The sequence below is a fragment of the Suhomyces tanzawaensis genome (assembly GCF_001661415.1).
Source record: "Suhomyces tanzawaensis NRRL Y-17324 unplaced genomic scaffold CANTAscaffold_4, whole genome shotgun sequence".
Classification (NCBI taxonomy): Eukaryota; Fungi; Ascomycota; class Pichiomycetes; order Serinales; family Debaryomycetaceae; genus Suhomyces; species Suhomyces tanzawaensis.
Window position 1 is genome coordinate 485,902 of NW_017963639.1, and position 18,849 is coordinate 504,750.

The following is an 18,849-nucleotide window of genomic DNA, read 5'->3' on the forward strand; positions in this document are numbered from 1 at the left end:
TAGAGACTCCACAGTTCTGACCATGTGCAACTTTATTAGGATTCTCGCTCAGAAAAACGTTCCTTTAAAAACAAATTACAATTGAAGGTGTAAGTGCTGCGAGTATACCACAATGGCCTTAAAGAGAATATACATATCTAGACACGGATATCGTGCCAACTGGTTACCCGAGCCACATCCACCAAACCCAACTGGCATTGATAGCGATCCCCCCTTGGCACCACATGGAGTTGATCAGGCAAAGCAATTGGCAGCGTACTTAACCTCCTTGCCTGACAATGAAAAACCCCAATTTATATTGTCGTCTCCATTCTACAGATGTGTTGAAACAGGCCGCCCAATAGCCGAGATGTTGTCGTTGTCGATTGCTTTGGAGAGAGGTGTTGGTGAATGGTACAAAAAGAATAGAAAGATCATTCCTGAGCCGGCTGACTACAATAGATTAAGGTCGTTCTTCAACAATGTTTTGGTGGAAGAATCCTTTTGGCCAAGAGACGATACGGTAGGAGTTATCCCCAATCTCTCCGGTGAATCTGAAGAAGAAATCTTTCAAAGGGCAGAAGAATTTTGGGTTAAATTTATTCCCGTGTTTGAGAGCAGATTTCCAGAATTTGAGAATGTGTTGATTATCACACATGCAGCTACCAAAATAGCATTGGGACTGTCTCTTTTAAAGTTGAAAGGTGTACGTGATTACCTCGATGACAACAAAACAACTTTAAGAGCGGGTGCATGCTCCTTGGATTTGTATAGAAGAGCAGGTCTGAATTGGGAGTTGAAGATGAATGGAAACTGTGATTTTTTGACAGAAGGAGAGGAGATGAATTGGAACTTCCATTCAGGCTTTGAAGCTGGTTCTGATGAGGATATAAAGGCAAGAAAAGAAGAAGAGAGGAAGAAGAAATTGAAGAAACAAGAATTGGCAGAAAAGGCCGAAGATGAGAGTGTCAGAGAGACAACACCAGTGACTGAACTTGCTAGTGGAGATATAGACATTCCAGAAGAAGAATACAAGGTACGTTTATAGATAAATTTCGATAGACCCAATTAGATACAATACTAACGCACTCAGGACTTCTATATTACCATAGACATACCAATGATTGGAAAAACTCAGGATTTTGAAGAGTCAAACAGTTTGGAAACACCCCGTTCCAAGAACAATATAATCAAACCATCTGCCCATTTTCAATTAACAGAGCTTGATAACGACAATCCGCTTATAAAGTTGTCAAACAACTCAAACATTGGGGGCAGTAACGAGCTTGGTGGTAATAACGACTCATTAAACAACTTGAGCGTGATCGATGGAAAGATTTATCAAACAGACTGGAAGAAACTAGTGGGCACGGATCTTATTTTTGATGACTATGGCGCCTTGATTGGGCAGGTAAATGAACACTTACTGTGTAATGAACATGTCAAAATCGTACCGCGGGAATCGAACAAAGTGAAAGAAGAAGCTGAAGATGATGAAGATCTTCTTGAAAGAGATGATGAAAGTAAGACACAGCATGAAACTCAAACTCAATTTCTTAAAAAGGCAATTAAAACTGCCAAAAAGAAATCTACAGCGTAGTACAGACGAATTCCTAGTCTAAAATTATCTCTCTTCTTTGGTACATAGTCAATTTACTGGTTTAATGGGACTATCTGATGTCAAATTTACTTTTTTGCAATAACTATTCTCTGAACATGATTCATAAACAGTTGCAAATTGGTATCATCGGTCAAAATGTCCAGTCCACCTACAAAAGGTTGGTTTGGATTTGTAGTGTAGCTGGTTGAAGGATTCAATTTTGCCATGAGGAACCTAGCTTGTGATCCACCTTCGTCACAGTCAATGAAACGAGGCAAAGGAAACCTATCCATTAGAATTTCAATTGCTTCCTTTTTGGGGGCTTCCAAGAAGGTCTTAAAGTGAGCATACTCCTCTTGTTCATGATACTTCGCCTTTCTCCACTCTGCAACCTTTGAACCATGGAAAATCAAGATGTGGAAAAATGTATCTAATAGTAACACCTTGGTATGTCCTAAGGACATCGAATCAAGCAAAACTGGTTCGGGTTCATTGTTTGGCTCTCCAGTTACATCACTAATCGCGCCGAACGTATCAACATCGTATGATAGCAATGTTGGTTGTACCATGATCAATGAGTTTGTGACGTCTTCATGCATAAAAATGTGTCTCACAAAACTTGTTTCATCCGGTGAATTGTTAAAAACGTTGATGAAGGGTGATCTTCTCAAGTGATATAAGAACTGTGGAAACATTGCGTACGTTGATGATAATCTAAATGAGTCCAAATCACCTGGACGGTAAACCGCAAATCTTGCACAGTAGTCTATCAACTGCTTGTCTAAGTATTTAATGACTGCCCCTTGTGTCATCGTAGATGCATTTGAGTTGTTAGACTTATTCGGTTGTAACTTAATGATAGCTGCTCTAGCAACTAATACTAATGCTGCTTCTTGATCAAAACCTAATTCAAGATTACTTATGTCTGAATCTGCTATGATTGGAATGGGAATGGTAGTCACTCTTAGTCTCAATTCTCCACTAGGGTGCTGGTAATGAAACAAAAATTGAACGAAGGTATATGGGTTGTTTGAGTCCATCTTTTCATAGTAGAGCGCATATGTAGATTGTGGGTTGACGTTGCATAGCTTCCACGATGTTGTACTTCCCTCACCTATAATCGAGTTTGAAATGCATTTCTCAATGTATTGATTATCCTTTTTGACAGGTAATGCTGTTGCATTACCGATTAAGCCTTGAATCTTCAAATCAGAAGAAGTTTTACATTCTAAAGTTGAGTTGAAGCCCATATCCAAATAATCCGAATTCTCGTCATCTTGTTTGTTGAAGAACTTCACAAAACTTTGCTTGAAAATTGCAGTGCTAAATGAATCACTCATGACAATTACTCCACCGCTCTTGTAGCATACTTCATCCATTTCGTACAATCCAATCTGATCGTAGCTTCCAATAAAGTAATTGCAACTTAAGCCCATTGATACAATATTCTTAGTAACTTGCGCATAAAACTTCCTTGCTTCTTTGAACAAGGTCATGTCCACTTTTGTTTTCGTAGAAGTATTCGGAGCCAGGGGCAATGTGGAGTGTATAGATTTTTCGATATCATGATGAGATCTCAACGGTTCCTTCAAAGGCTTATGCACTATTTTGCCCGGTCCATAGGTACAAGCACCTCCAATAAAGCACATTATGTGCCCGCCAGTAGTTGTAACATTATCTCCCAATATTGATTGTAATAAAAGGGATGCAACATTTAATGCACAGCCGGTTGATCGATCTGGCCTTTCTTGAAAATTATTTCTAGGAAATGTATTAGTTACCAAACTTTCAAGGATGTTAGTTAATTGATATTCAACAATACTGATAGGCTGAAGAAATCTTCTACCTGAAGATCCTAATATTCTATCAATAGGTGAGTCGTTGTTATTGACGTTCTTCAATCCATGGCCCAAGAAGCCCAATGATTTTTGGAGTTCATCCAAGGTATAATTTTTATTACCGTTGAAGGTGTATGCTGTTTTGTCTTGGGAAAGTAAATCAAATATTTGAACATGTTTTCCAAAACTAATCAATCCCACGAGGGCATTATCAGGAAGAAGACTCAAAGAAAGCACCAATGACTCTTTGAGAGCTTGGTATGCATCCTCAATATCTTCGGTATCGAAGCATGTGTCAACAACGTAGAAAAATATGGGGGGTAATGCACTGGTACGACCACTTAAATACTCCACAGTTGAACAATCTTGGCCCAAGCTAGCAGGCAAGATTGGTTGGCCGTTACCATCGATCCTATTACCCAACCTGTTTGAAAATCCACAAAAATGACATGACCAGAGCTCATTATTTACTTGGACGTAAGGATTCAACACAGCACGGCACTGACGACACATAAACAATTCATTATTGGGAAGAACTGGAATTAAAGTCTTGTTGTTCAAGGGAGTATACAAACTTCCAAAGGGAATGACATTGCGATGATGTTGGAGCTTTGATTTAGGTAAACTATTCCACGAAAGTCTGACTCCATCTTGGACTTCTCTAGCGTCGAAATCCATATTGAAATTGAATGGCCGTGTATAGATTAAAAGTCACCCGAGAAGGTTAATGACAGATTATTTCTTTGACAAATCAGCCTAACTAGTTATAATATTCCAAGCAATAACTATATTGACCAATAGAAACCACACACCTTGTCTTAAACGCTCAATGGATTCTGAACCAAAATAGTTAGAATTTTTATCAAAGATTCATGAGATCATTCTCGAGACTCTGACACAAAAGTGATTTTCCCCAAGACTTAAGCCCGCCGGACATTAATGCTTGAATAAGTCATCACACACCATTCAGGCAAGGGTACTTCACTCTGAAATCAACGTTAAGCATCAAGAAGATTCTACTGCTTTTTCGTTCATAAGAATTAAAAACATACTACAACACCCTTAAGTTTGCATACAGTTCTCAGTGTCTGAACTTTTCAGTCCTTAGTTTAGTGGGGATAAATGATGTTACGACTTCATATATGGAGGCATAATGGGTCCTTGGGAGTGGCTAGAACTCGCACGCCTATACACAACAGTTATAGCAGATCTCGTTCTCTATTCAAACGTTTTGCATCCTCGGTTTCAGAAGAAGAAGAGTCATTGGACTATTCTACAAGAAAAGGGACCATTAGTGCAAGTCCCGAGAAGTATTATCCACCCATTTACAGTGCAAGGAACTCAATCAGTGGTGGATTAGGTGAATTGATAAGAATAGAAGATTTCCGGGTGAAGTTTGACAGCCATGACTTCAGTCAGTACCCCCAAAAGAGGCATCCCGATACCTTTATTGTCGAAGGAAAGATAAAGTCTATCAGAAAGTCTGGAAAAGCGATGTATTTTATTGACTTAATACAGGACGATAAGAAGCTTCAGGTGATGGCAAGTAACAAACTCATGAATATGAGCAAGGACGAATTCGATGAAATCCACCAGTTCTTTAAGAAAGGAGATTTTATAATTTGTACCGGGGCAGCATCTACTACCAATGTGGGAGAACTTACCATTAAGTTGAACAAACCAGTGAGTTTACTCTCCCCAAGATTAACCATGGTCCCTAATCGATTGGTGGATAGGGGACTTATCAATTCGAACAGAGTCTTGAACTATTTAGCAAACGAGGAGTCGCGTAACCCAATCTTGATAAAATCATGGATAACACAGTCAATCAGAGCATATCTATTGGAAAATAACTTTTTGGAAGTTCAAACTCCCTTATTGGCAGGGGCAGGTACAGGTGCGAATGCTCAACCTTTTATCACTAGAGCCAAAGCAATCTCATCAGTCGCCGAAAACGAGTTACAGTTGCGTGTTGCTCCTGAGTTATGGCTCAAAAGATTGGTTGTTTCTGGTTTCGATAAAATTTTTGAGATAGGGACGAACTTCAGGAATGAAGGGGTTGACGCTACTCATAATCCAGAGTTCACTACATGTGAATTTTACAAATCCTATACTGGATTGTTAGAATTGATGAAAATGACAGAGGAGTTATTTAGATACATCCACCATGATTTGTCGAAGAAAGATGCTCTGAACTTAAAACACACATTGCCCAAACTTAACTTTCCTCAGGAGTTCCCCAAATACGAATTTGTCCCAACATTGGAAGCAAAAACAGGTCAGAAGCTTCCTACCGAACTCACTTCTTCCAACTTAGTTGAATATTACACGAGAATAGGCTTAGCGGTTCCAGAAAATTTGTCGCCGCATAGCTTATTGGATAATTTGTCAGGAGTTTACTTGGAGGCAATATCTAACGAAACCCCAAATACCCCTATAATTATTTACAATCAACCTGCTGTACTTTCGCCACTTGCAAAGTCTGCTAAGATTTCCTATGGAGTAGGGATGGAAAGCAAAGAGTATGAAATTTCATTGAGATTCGAATTATTTATCAATGGAAAAGAGTATGTCAATTCATACGAAGAGGAAAATTCTCCTTATGAACAGCTCGCCAAATTTAAACTTCAACAGCATGCAAAATCAGAATTCAATGATGCGGACCTGTTGATTCCTGATTGGGAATTTATAAAGGCGATCGAATTGGGTCTACCACCTACGGGGGGTTGGGGTTGTGGAATAGATAGAATTGCTATGCTATTCAGTGGAGTGGAAAGAATTGACTCGGTGCTTCCTTTTGGAAACGTCAGAGACGTCAAAAAACAGTAATAGAGTTGTACATGTAAATAGAAATCATACCAAACATATCATGTAATTTTTCGTTAACGTGATTGAAATAGTGAGACAAGATTATAGTTTTACCAATTTTCTGCAATTTCATATCAAAAATTCTGAGTACCATAAAAATTACCTGTAACATTCTACAGAGTACACAAGTTGGCTTTGGGTCTATGGTAATCATCCTGCTCAACTTCGGTCTGATACAGGCTTGGAATCAGGCTATTATTTCTGGGTGGTTTCCCGGTGTACACACGACTATGCGTTGGCAACATTCCATGCAACACGAGTGATCCGCCTATATTTTCCAGTTTACCCGTGATCAAGACTAACGAGCACAACACAACTGTAATCTAAATAGACAATAACGAGTTTAACGTGATTACATAAGCGGAGTTCCAGCTGATGTTTCAGATGCCCCAATTGCTACAGAACCATACCAAGCGGCTATTCAAACACCATACATTTCGGCTACTGGTTATGCGTTTTGGTGAGCCAAAGAATGTTGTTGAAGGTGAACTTGCAATATTACAATAGTCGTCAATCATTCCCTGGGCAAACCAGAAAATGCGAAACGACAGTGGGGCATTTTCGGAGCCAGGTATTGCAGCAAAAACCAAAATTAGAACTGCCGGAGAAAATAGAAGAGTGGGGGAGTGGGAGAATGAAGGGCTCTACAATTCACCATTCCTGTCCAATACAGCCCCAAAATGTCATGTACAGGAGTTTGGTAACACAGCACGCGTAATGCCGCCCCCATCCCCTGCAAGATTCCGTAAACGTCGCTAGTGGGCGCAAGGTACAGGATTAGACTGCACCAAATTTCAACCTCAGAACCGGTTTCATTTGGCGTGAGTCGAGGATACGCCTCGATACCCGTTCTTCAGGGACCAACTTGTACCATTGTGGGCCGCGTAGTGTATGTAGCGTTGCCTGTCTGGGGCAGCCCTGCACTCAGTAAGGCGAGAAAATTCCCGTAGCACCTCTCGTACATGGAGGAGTCCGTCTCATTAACCGAAAGGAGAAAAATCACAAACGCCCAATTGTGATCCGTTGACTGTTAGACGAGGACTTGGAGAAAGAAACAACTGAAGACCATAGACTCTACTTCTACAGCGAATACGCCTAGGAATACGACATACCTGCCTTGGAACATAAGGGTCAATACACCACACGGTTGATAGACTTCCTTCCTGAACACGTACCCGTTGATACATCCAGATTCGGTCTCCGTCAGTTTTTCGGTCAAAGGATAAACAGCCACCTCAAAATTACGGAAGAAGTACAACTTCTTACTGAACTGATCTACCCATAGCTCAAAGGCTTAACGGATTTCACACCCAATCGGCTTGCTTTCTGAACACTCATCCTACTTATCTCTTCATCGGTCAACTCAGTTGTCTTTTTTAGTCGATCTTTAATCTTAATTCATCATGAGAAAGATTTGGTCCCTGAGAAAAGAGAGAGACAAGAGAAAGAGCTTGTCTAGCACCCAACAGCTTTACACACAATCTGAGATCAATCAGCAGCAAAACCTTACTCAGCACCATAATGCACCACATCAAACAGCCCAACAGATCCCCGATTACGATGCCTCTAATCAAACCATCACTGAGGATTTCAATGACGATTACTCCACGTTAGCAAATTCCACAATAACTTCTATAAATGAAACTAGCTCATTGCTGAATTATCCGGCTTCAAGTGGAAAGCACTCTCATGGACACAACCACTCGCCTTCAGTCAATTCTACATTGAATTCTTCTGCTGCTTCTATCCACAAGGGCAGCTATGGAGCAAGATCAGTGTCTGCATTGGCTAAATCCGACTATGACTCCAAATCAATCAAACTGTCTTGGCTAAACGTGATGGTCAATGCCGCTTCAGCGGATGAGATCAGTGAACGCACATTGAAGCTTTTTAGAGCAGAATTGAAAGGTTCCCACTTGTATTTGTTTAAGCCACATCCAAATTTGAATATCAAAAGTTTCAGACTCAGTGAAAACCAGGATCAGAACACCTTAAATCCCTTAGCTAGCGCTAGCGCAGCTTCGGGTGCTACTGCTCCCACAGCCCCAGGACAATCCTCAGAGTTAAATCCTCCTTCTTTGCCAGGCAACCAGCAAGCATCTAATTCAACCACTTCGCTTACCTCCACCCCAACCACTGAGTTCTTCAAGCACGGAAATAGCTCAAACATAACAGTTCAAGATATCGGTCCTCCAACCACCATAACAGCAAACACTTCAGACTCAACAACATCCGTCCCTAATTTAGTTTCTGCGGACCCATTGGCATCAGTTGATTATGCGATTACTTATTTCGATACAACGGTTCCTCATCCAGATCTCAGTTACGATTTTGAAGCACATCATTTCACAGCGTCTACTGCATCAATTCAATTAGCATTTTCTTCTTCAGCAAAGTCCAATTCTATCGAGTCCTTGATTCACTTTATTTTGTTTAATGTGGATGAGCGTGATAACAATTCGGTGAAGTCAATTATCAACACAATGCCGATCTTGCCAACATTTGGAAAGATATTAAAGTTGATTTGTTCATTTTTGACGGCAATCTTTGGTAAGAAATTCAACGGAGCATACAACCTGAATGTTATAATCGAAAGAATTTTGGATCTTCTTTACAACATTGAAGAGAATTTCAATGGCTTCCTCTTGAAATCAGATGTTGCTCCTTACATTTTGAGAATATTAGAAATGTTATCAGAGCATTTAGAATCACTCAAGGAAAGGAATGATCATCTCTCGGAAGCGAATGCACAGATCTCATTGGAAACTGCATTGGGAGAGAAGGACGAAGTCAAAGACCAAGGGAATAAAGATGAGATAAAACAGGTCAAAAAACCACAAAACCCAAGTTATGAAAGTGAAATTTCAAAAATTCTGGAGTTTAAGAGAGTAATGCTTTCGAAGCAGCAAGGGTTGATTAATCTAGTTTCCAACGATAATCTCATGATTGCAGATATAAACCCAATTCAGGAATTAAGTTCATTAGTTTTCATGAACGAATTAAACTTGATTGACTTTGCTACTACGATCAGTGCCATAGATCTTAATTTCTTTAAGAAGTGGAATTCCAATATTGATAAATCATTGTTGTTGTACTCTTCAATTAATAGTGGACTTGATACCAGTTCTAATCCAGCAGCAGTTGCTTTTGATTTCTTTTACAAGAAGAACCCCTTGATTTTTAATAACGATCATCACATTCATTATTTGTCTAGACTATTGATCAACCATTTGTTCATTGAAAATTCTCTGGTCAATACGCCATCTACAAATTCATCTGGGCTCAGTTCATCTGTCTTGGAACGTAAGGCTCGTCTTTTGGAAAAGTGGATTGATTTGGGATGTTTGCTTGATAAATCAGGGAATATGTCTTCATGGCTAGGTATTTCTTCCATAATTTTATCTCAACCAGTTTTAAGGTTAACTAAGATATGGTCTCTAGTTTCCCCTGATTACATCAAATTATTGAAGAACGATTGGTCACCTGTCCTTTTCGAATTAGATAGAAGATACTTGGCAAATGGCTCACTAAATTCTGATAAGTTGAACTCAGCTACATCCCCTAATACCCCCAACCCTGCTTCTAATAACGATGAAGATACAAGCCCTAAAGATTCGTATCATATCATGGCTCCTAGAGGACTCGGTAAGATCTATCCAAAGGAGAAAGTGATTCCTTATTTTGGTGACTTATTGATTAACAATTCAGTTGGCTCCACCAGTAATATCTTGGAGTTAGAATCAATTTGGAAGAGGATCAATTACTCCTTCAACAGGTGGAATGAGTATTTATCTAATTTGGTCAATTACAATGAGATTATCAAGTACAATGATGATGTGTTGAGACGTTATGATAGCATGGGTTTTATATTTTCTAACGAGAGCTTGAATCAAGTGTTATATTTGGGAGTCAATAGTGATGACGCTAAGTCTTTACCTTCAAACTATGACGCAGAGTCAAAAGACAGCGACAGCTCTTTCCAGGAAGTAAAGGAAAATCACGAATTGCGGAACAAATTGATTAGATTGATAGAAGTGAATTGTGATTCTATCAATTTGGAGAGCATTATGAGATTATCTTTGATTTTAGAGCCCGAATTACCCGAGGCATACTTGAAGTGCCCATCAGCACAAGGTCCAGATGTTAGTTTCATGAGACACAGAAACCTAAGCTCTTCGAATATATCTTTGCACTCCAATGATTCTACAACTTCCTTGAACGCTCCGTCTATTTCAAACTTTAATGGGAACGATGGACCTTCAGTGTCCGATACTCCGGCTTCAAGAATACCCACGTTTAACAATAATTATTTCAAGATCAACTTATCCAAATATGATGAATTGGTAAATGTGAGCACCAACAGCTCCAGCGTGAAGGACTCCAAACTTCAACAACTTCTCGATCCTTCAGCGAATAAGCAAAACTTGGTCATTGATAGTGAATTGACATTTAGAGTCGACGATTTTGTGAGTGGTATTGATATGGCAAACTCAACAGCCTTGAATGCGTTGGATGATGTGGACAATGATGACGATGAAGATGATGTTCCTGGTTTAGGCATTGATGTGGATGATATTTTGAATTCCGAAAAATTCAATAACTTCACGATGTCACCTAATCCGAACGCAAGTAACTCTGAAGTTGAAAATCCAGCTACCTCAACCGCACCTAATGTGGGGACAAAGAAGCCCAATAATTACAGTGTTATCTCATCTGAATCATCGAATGGAATTGGCGCTCCCCAAACATACAGGTATATCCCAAAGTATGCCAGCATTGACAAGTTGATTGATCTACTTTTGATAGATTCTAAGTACTTTGATGAAAATGTCTCGATGGATTTGACTGAATACAGATTTGTGTTTTTGCTCAATTACAATTCATTCATCACTACCAAGGAATTGTTAGACAAATTAGCTCACAGGTTCATCAATTCAGGAAATGCCGTGATTTCAGTTATGAAGAAATTGTACATTCTTAGAAGTATGGATGGAAGTAATGGTGAACCATTGTCCTACTCTCAGCCAAAGATTAATATGGAATTTCCAAACTGGTCTTTGGATACTGAGGTAGACTTGAATGAATTAGGTGATGTCGACTATGAATTGCTTCTCAAGATTCAAATTAACATTTTGAAGGTCTTGATAGTTTTGATAAACAACTTCTACTCTAATTTTTCATTAGACTTGGTGAACAAGAAGATCTTAATTAAATTATTAAAATTATTCAGCAATGAAATCTTGCAATGGTACAACTCGAACAAGATTGATCCTACACTTGAAAAGTCATTTGAAAGCTTGGTCAATTACTACAAGAAATTGAAGAAACTCTTCGTGAAGAAAACTTATAGGCCAATTGAAATTCTGAAATTTGATGAATATCTCATTAATGAATTCAGATTCAGTAACTCGTTGCACGAAGTTCCAATGAACAGGAATTTACCTGGACACAAAAATGTTATCAAGATTGAGAAGTTTTTATTGAAGTTTAACAAGTTATTAGCTGTGTTCTACAGGGGGATTAGAGCTGAAGATTGGGACAAGGTGTTTAAGATATTGGAAAATTCATTTGAGAACAACGCCCTTCTTGAGTTCAATTTACAGAAGAATAGTGTTAATGATGAAAATCTTTTGATTTCCAATATTTTTAATTATTTTGAGTCATTAATTGATCCTAATGAGAAGCAGCTAGTATTGAAAAAGTTCCCACTTGTTTTCAGAAAGTTGTTTAAACTCTATTATAAGTTTAGAAGCTACTTGTTAATTCAACTCACAGATTTGAACATAACAGTGGATGAAAGATTGGACCGCATGAAGACTTTATTGCTTATGGTGAAGATTTCAAAACTCAAAATGGGAGATAATCAGTTTGTTTTTGAAGGTGGAAAAGATAGCATACCTTCGTGTATTGAAACAGCGGTCACTAATGTGATCTATTCTCCGGAAAGTAGACTCTTCACTAATTTGTGGATAAAGGCTTCTAACTTCTTGAACAATGAAGACACAAGCCCTAATACTATTTATGATGACTTAAACCTGTTACTTCCAACTAATTTGACACTTGGTGATTTACAAAGTTCAGAACCCTTACTTCCATGTTTCTGTTGGATTATTGAAAATTTGATCCTGATCAATACGTGTCCAAGTTTCTACAAACAGACAATCAATTTTAACAAAAGGTATTTGATTTTTAAGTTGATCAAGGAATTGAGCATTGAGGATGACAATTCTGTTGAAGCGCATGAGAATAATTATCATGAAACCCGAGAGTTTGATTTCTTGCTAAAGTTAGATGAGAGTTTGATTAATAATCAAAATCTTAAAGAATTTACACTCTTGGAGAAGGATAAGACCAAACTTTTTAGAGCAGTCTTACATGACCAACATAAGCTTTTGATCCTTGAAAACAAGAAGAAGGTAATACGCGACGCCAAGGGATCGCTGGCTAATTCAAATTCAGGACCAGGTCTGAACCTTGTTGCAGGCACCAGTTTAGCTAGTGTCTCAAGCATATCATCCAATCAAACTTCAGGACCCAATCAATCATTGACTAAAAAACCATCCACCTCCTCGTTAAGAAGACAATCATTATCGTACAAATCTAGCTCAACATCAAGATTCAAGATTAGTGGGTTGTTCAGTAAATCAAGACCATTTTCTTTGAATGTTTCAGGTTTGTCCAATTCCGCCGCCGAGAAAATTGTCTCTTCAAAAGACTTACCACCAGTTGAGCCATATATTGACCCCAAACAAAAGCCATCATTGGTGATTCCTTTGCGTAACATTAAGTTGTTCCCAGCATATTTGTTGCCATTATGTTTCATCATCGACGCAGAAAATACTAATGTTGATTACTTCTTTCAAGCTCCTAATGAAAGCGAATGGAATGACTGGTTGGTCAAATTGAATTATGCAAATAGACACTGGTTTTACTCGAGAGCTCTCAATCTTAAGGCAAACCATACTTTCACAACTTTTGGGATTCCAATTGGTGTGATATGTAACCGTGAACAATCGATTGCTCCTAGGATATTGACAATAATTTTTGAAGAAATCGAGAAAGAGGGGTTGAAGGATGTCGGTATTTACAGAATTAGCTCTTCTATTAGCGAGTTAAATAATGTGAAGTCTATCATTGACAAGACAGGAACACTTAACTTGCAAGAGAAAACTTACGATGTGCACACACTTACCAGTGTGGTGAAGTCATATTTCAGAGAATTGCCTGACGCTTTGTTTACTGATAAAGTCATTGGTGCATTTTTTGCGTTGAAGCAACATAATTTGGATGAACAGACTGAAGAATCGAAGATAATTGATCAATACAAGGAAACTCTTAAAATGTTACCATTGGTCAACTTTCACACATTACGTTTGTTGTTAAAGCACTTGAAGAAAATCAGTCAATATAGCGATGTTAACAAAATGACACCATCCAACTTGGCTACCGTTATTGGCCCAGCATTTACGGAAGCTAGTAGTTTGGATTCCTTGATCAACAATTTTGGATTTATGAATTCAATATTGGAAAAGTTGATCAACAATTATGAATATGTCTTCGATGACGAAGAATCTACAGTTGAGCAGTTGCCAGACCCAGATATTATGCTCAAGGAACCCAACTATGATGATTCAGAAGAAGATACTGAGAAGTAGCTTCGTTTCCGAACTAGAAATTTTATGTGACCAACATCAGTTATATTTGTTGTGGTCACCAGTACCCAGTTTTTTTTTATAAATTCAATTCATTATCCTAAATAACATTTAGATAGTTAATTTCAATACAGATTTTAGAGATATTTCTATTCATATTAATGGCTGACATAATTGCTTTAAAGGGTATACTTTTTTATTGGGTATTTGTATGGTTGCGAAAAATTGATACGACAGATGAGATACATCCAATTCAAGCAACATCGAAGTTTGGCTTTCCAAAATCAGGCGTGCCGCCCAAAGTCCCAAAGATGTCACCGACATAATTCTTAGAACGGTATTTATCACCTGAATCATATACACTGTCCCATTCTGCTAGGATATCATGGATGAAGGGGAGGCCAGCTTTGACCAAGTTATCTAAGGAGGCTTGAATTCCACCTTGGTCTGCTTGATTAAAGAAACCAACTGTATTATTATCCATCAGCGGTGGTGGTCTTGCAAAGTCAGAAATTGTTCTCATTACGACAATTCTGTCATAATCCACGAGGCCAAATTTCTGGGCACGTACAAATGCTTCCAAAGAAGCATTATCTTCCTGAGCGCTGGCACAATAAACAGCACTTCCATTGGTCATCATTGATGCAAAAGATGAAAAGTAGTTATTCAAAGTGGCTCCATAGAAATAGACGTCCGAAGTAGCGACATCACATTTTGCAATGGCTGGCAAAGATCTGGCAGCAGTTTGGTTATATAAAGACCTGAACTTTGCGTTCTGCTCAGTTCCATTGTTTAATTCAGCCCTTGAAGCTAATTCTACTGCACGGTCTCGCAATTGCTCGTTGACCTCAAAGACTTCAGTTCCATAGACATTTCCTGGATATTCGTTTTGGTCATGGGTTCCATATGCATAGTACCCAGTAGTCCAGTTAGGCATGGTGTTATGATAATCCACATAGTCCACTTCGTATTCTAGGGCCAATTGAACAGCATACTTGGCAAATGTAACACCACCAAGTGTGGTATAAGCTGGTTCTCCACCAGCAATACCAGCAATTAAAAAGTATGTTTTTGACAAATCAAAAAGTGGGTTCAAGGTCAAAGCAGTGATGGTAGAGGCAGCATTAATTTCACCTTCTCCAGTGGTAATTTGACATATGGTATAGTTTGTAGAACAGTAGAGTGTGGGATACGCGGGAGATAAGCCTGGTAAAGTAATATTGTGAACAAAGTCCAATTCTTTCAACCAGGGGTCTCTCTCTAACTCGAACATGGATACAATAAATGCTTTTGGTTGGTAGATTGCAAATGGCTTGCCATAGGAAGAGTGAAGATCATTTGCTGTGGTTGGAGGAATATCGTTACTTAGTTGGGTTCCATTGATTTCACGTTTAAATGGGTGGGCATTACAAAGACAAGCCAAAAAGCTTAAAGCGAAAGTACTGAACTTCATCGTGGTTCCAATTTTTGACCTGGAACGCTACATTGTGAAACAACATATCCGATATTTATAAGGTTCGGCAGCCTAATCTGTTATCTATAAAAGTTGACTCTTACAATTCTGAATTAGGCTTAATCTACCAATCTTTGCATCAACTAGTTCGAAACCGTTCTAGATTGGGAATGGTGTCACAAGCAGTATTATGTATGCGGCATTGACGGAAACTAAAACAGCCAATCCGGCAACTGTTCATGCATGTCTAGAGTAGGCTAGATATTTTATATGAGTCCTTTCCGAAGTCTGGTTTGCCACCTAAAGTTCCCAAAATGTCACCAATGTAGTTTTCGCTTCGAAGGGAGTTGGTGTTGTAAATTTGAGTCCAATTCTGGATGATATCTTGAACAAAGGGCCATCCCCCATAATAAAGGTTATCTAGGGCCACCTGAAATCCCCCTTTTGGATAGTCTAAAAAAAAATCAATTGGATCATCTTGCAACAGGGCCGGAGGTCGCACAAAGTTCGATATTGTTCTCATTACGACAATACGCTCAAAATCCACCACCCCATACTGGGCCATACGGATAAAGGCCTCAAGAGATGCATTATCTTCCTGGGCAGCCGAGCAGTAATTTGCGGTACCGTTCGAAATGAGGTTGGAATAGTCGAGAAAGTAATCACTCAAAATGGATCCGGTGAAATAGTTGTCACTTGTAAGCACATCACAACCGCAGACTTCAGGGTCGCCTCGTGCAGGTCCTGTATAGAGCTTACGCAACCTGTCATTGAGTTCGTTGCCTCGGGCAAGCCTCCCTGCAGAGGTTACAACCTCTACCGCACGGTCCCGGAGTTTGCCGTTCAATTCAAACACTTCAGTGCCGTACACAGCATCGGGATATTCTGTAGGAGAGCGGGTTCCATAACTAAAGTAACCTGAGGGCCAGTCCAGGTATTTTTTCGGAATCTCGGTGGGATCCACCTGGTACTGCAAGCCTATTTGAATTGCGTATTTGGCGAAAGTTACCAGGCCAGTGGTAACCTTGGAGGGCTCTCCTCCCGCAATCCCGGCTAAGAGCCAGTAGGTCTTAGAAAAATCAAACTTGGGGGACGAGAGCAAAAACGCCATGGAGGCCGCAGCATTGATCTCGCCCTCGCCAGTGGTGAAGTGGCAGATGGAATAGTCCTCGACACACCGAACGTGGGGGTAGATGGGCGATAACCCTGGCACTTTGATGTTTTTGGGGAACGAGACTCTGGAGGTCCATGCTTCCTCTTCCGGTTGAAACATTGTCACGATAAACACCTTGGGCTCATATTTGGGAGAGAGCACCACCTGGGCGGCTGAGCTTACAGCAAATGCTAGCCAAAGTAAAGCCGTGGGGATCATTGTGGTCTGCAATGGTGTTTCGTATCTCTCTCCTGCTCCGATAGATAACCACTGGCGCCTAGGCGAGTGCGTGTCTTGGCGGGTAACAATCCAGAGATGAGTAGATAGGCCATGTACAGGCCATGTAATCGAGATAAACACGGGACTGGAGGGTTGGATAACGTTTCAACAGCGGGTGCTCCCAATCCACCAGATTGGAGGACCCCTCCAATCTCGTTGTGTAGAGCAGCATCGCCTTATCGCATTTGTAGTGGATGGCACTATTGTTCATGGCCTTCGCGGTTCAAACTAGTAAACGCGTAAGATTTGAAATCCGATCCACATATCATAGACACCACCTTATGTTTGAAGTGGCAAGGGGCATCAAGCGGCCCGCCAGCGTGCTAGAGGAAGGTGGCGAGTTTAACATCCATGTATGTATTGCTGGCGACGGTGATTGCGGGACTTTTAGGAACTTCCCATGATATTGCAGACCATTGGATCAGGATTGGGGTTTGGTACTAACATCTAGGGGCAAGTGTCTATCGAGTCGTTTATGTCCCAGCGGTTGCAACAACAGCCTACTACCGATAGTGACTCAGACTCAGATGAGGAGAGCTCTTCCGATGAGGACGACATGGTAGAGAATACAGAACTGGCCAAGGCGGGTGTCATTGAGAAGATAACCCTTAAAAACTTCATGTGTCACGACTTCTTCGAACTTGAGTTGGGTCCCCAGATCAATTTCATCATTGGTAGTAACGGTTCGGGAAAAAGTGCTATTTTAACAGGTATTTCTGTGGGACTTGGTGCAAAAGCCACCGACACCAATAGAGGAACATCCATTAAGGACATGATTAAAGATGGAAAGACAACAGCTAGAACGACCATAGTCTTCCTCAATGAAGGATCGCAAGCATACAAGCCTGAGGAGTATGGTGAACGAATTATCGTGGAAAGAAAACTTCAAAGGCACGGCACCAATTCCTATGCTATTAAATCAAGTAATGGGAAAGTCATTTCCACCAAGAAAGGTACCTTGGATGAAATTTTGCATAAATTCAATATTACAATCGACAATCCTTTGGCCTTTTTGTCGCAAGATAAGGCCCGAGAGTTCATCACTTCAAGTTCAGATCAAACAAAGTATGAATATTTCATGGAGGGAGCATATATTGCTGAAATCTTCAGAAATTTCCAGAAAACTGTTTCGAATGTTCAAAACGTGGATAATAAATTGAAACAAATCAAGAAGCAAGCAGTGGTATTTCGACGTAAATACGAGGAGGCGAAACTTGTTTATGACCGTTATCGTGAATCAGATTACTTGAGAAGAAAACTACAGGTGATACATGGAAAGATATATTGGTTCAATGTCTACACTATAGAACAGAAAGTAAGGAGCTACGAAAAGAAATTGGCTGATGCTCAAAATGAAGTCAAGGAGATCAAAAATAGAATAAAACAAATGATAGAAAAGGGTGCAAGATCTAAAGCAGAAAGAGAAAAACTTCAAGAAGAGTTTGAGGGCATCCAAAATGAGGTTTTAAAGTGCAAAGAGCACTACAACGAACTAGTAACTGCCCATACTGATGTCAAGACTCGAATGAGCACCACAGCTAATGAAATCAGAAGTCGGACAGAGGAAGCAAAGTCTCACAAAGAGAGAATAAAGAGTGCTAATAGGGAAATAGAGTTGGAGCTCAAGAGAATTGATGAGTTAAATGGTCAATCAAAAGATGCATTGAAGGAAGTTCTCGAAGAATTGCAAGCAAAAGAGGGAACTTTGAAAGGTGACAAGCAATCAGCTAAGGATGAGTTGACCCAACTAGAAAGTTCAAAAGTTCCTAAGCTTTCCGAAACAGATAGTGAAATATCCCAAAGCAATCAGTCAATAAATTCTTTGGAAAGGAGAAAGCAGGCTCTTTTGGTCTCTCAAAAGGATAAATATGCAGCATGGGGTAGAGATATGAACACTGTATTGAATGAAATCAAACTGTTTCAAGGCTGGCATAAGCAACCAATAGGGCCGATTGGATCATTCATTGAAGTAAAGCAAGAGTACTCGGCGTGGAAACCATTGATGAACACTGTTTTGGGGAAGACGC

General features: G+C 39.7%; 6 protein-coding genes across 6 annotated transcripts; 3 read left to right on the forward strand and 3 right to left on the reverse strand.

Annotated features, from left to right (window-relative positions):
- Positions 1 to 112: 112 nt before the first annotated feature.
- On the forward strand, positions 113 to 1,579 carry CANTADRAFT_21835 (transcription factor TFIIIC subunit; the record flags this gene model as incomplete). Its single annotated transcript, XM_020206745.1, has 2 exons — positions 113 to 1,015; positions 1,073 to 1,579. 2 exons carry the CDS (start codon positions 113 to 115, stop codon positions 1,577 to 1,579), a joined length of 1,410 nt encoding a protein of 469 aa, XP_020064185.1.
- An 86-nt stretch (positions 1,580 to 1,665) lies between these two features.
- Positions 1,666 to 4,095, reverse strand: CANTADRAFT_52367 (uncharacterized protein; the record flags this gene model as incomplete). The annotated part of the gene is made up of 1 exon (XM_020210074.1): positions 1,666 to 4,095. One exon carries the CDS (start codon positions 4,093 to 4,095, stop codon positions 1,666 to 1,668), a length of 2,430 nt encoding a protein of 809 aa, XP_020064186.1.
- Positions 4,096 to 4,430: 335 nt separating this feature from the next.
- Positions 4,431 to 6,371, forward strand: MSK1 (lysine--tRNA ligase). The gene has a single exon (XM_020207660.1). It carries the CDS (start codon positions 4,543 to 4,545, stop codon positions 6,244 to 6,246), a length of 1,704 nt encoding a protein of 567 aa, XP_020064187.1. The 5' UTR covers positions 4,431 to 4,542; the 3' UTR covers positions 6,247 to 6,371.
- A 1,317-nt stretch (positions 6,372 to 7,688) lies between these two features.
- Positions 7,689 to 13,940, forward strand: BEM2 (Bem2p; the record flags this gene model as incomplete). The annotated part of the gene is made up of 6 exons (XM_020209894.1): positions 7,689 to 7,959; positions 8,053 to 8,253; positions 8,383 to 8,472; positions 8,533 to 8,974; positions 9,134 to 12,750; positions 12,817 to 13,940. 6 exons carry the CDS (start codon positions 7,689 to 7,691, stop codon positions 13,938 to 13,940), a joined length of 5,745 nt encoding a protein of 1,914 aa, XP_020064188.1.
- Positions 13,941 to 14,190: 250 nt separating this feature from the next.
- NUP (Nupp) lies at positions 14,191 to 15,390 on the reverse strand (the record flags this gene model as incomplete). The annotated part of the gene is made up of 1 exon (XM_020206746.1): positions 14,191 to 15,390. One exon carries the CDS (start codon positions 15,388 to 15,390, stop codon positions 14,191 to 14,193), a length of 1,200 nt encoding a protein of 399 aa, XP_020064189.1.
- Positions 15,391 to 15,637: 247 nt separating this feature from the next.
- CANTADRAFT_90183 (uncharacterized protein) lies at positions 15,638 to 16,762 on the reverse strand (the record flags this gene model as incomplete). The annotated part of the gene is made up of 1 exon (XM_020211666.1): positions 15,638 to 16,762. One exon carries the CDS (start codon positions 16,760 to 16,762, stop codon positions 15,638 to 15,640), a length of 1,125 nt encoding a protein of 374 aa, XP_020064190.1.
- Between the last annotated feature and the right edge of the window lie 2,087 nt (positions 16,763 to 18,849).

Coding starts and splice junctions, on each gene's coding strand:
- MSK1 (XM_020207660.1), top strand. CDS start 4,543: ATGTTACGACTTCATATATGGAGGCATAATGGGTCCTTGGGAGTGGCT.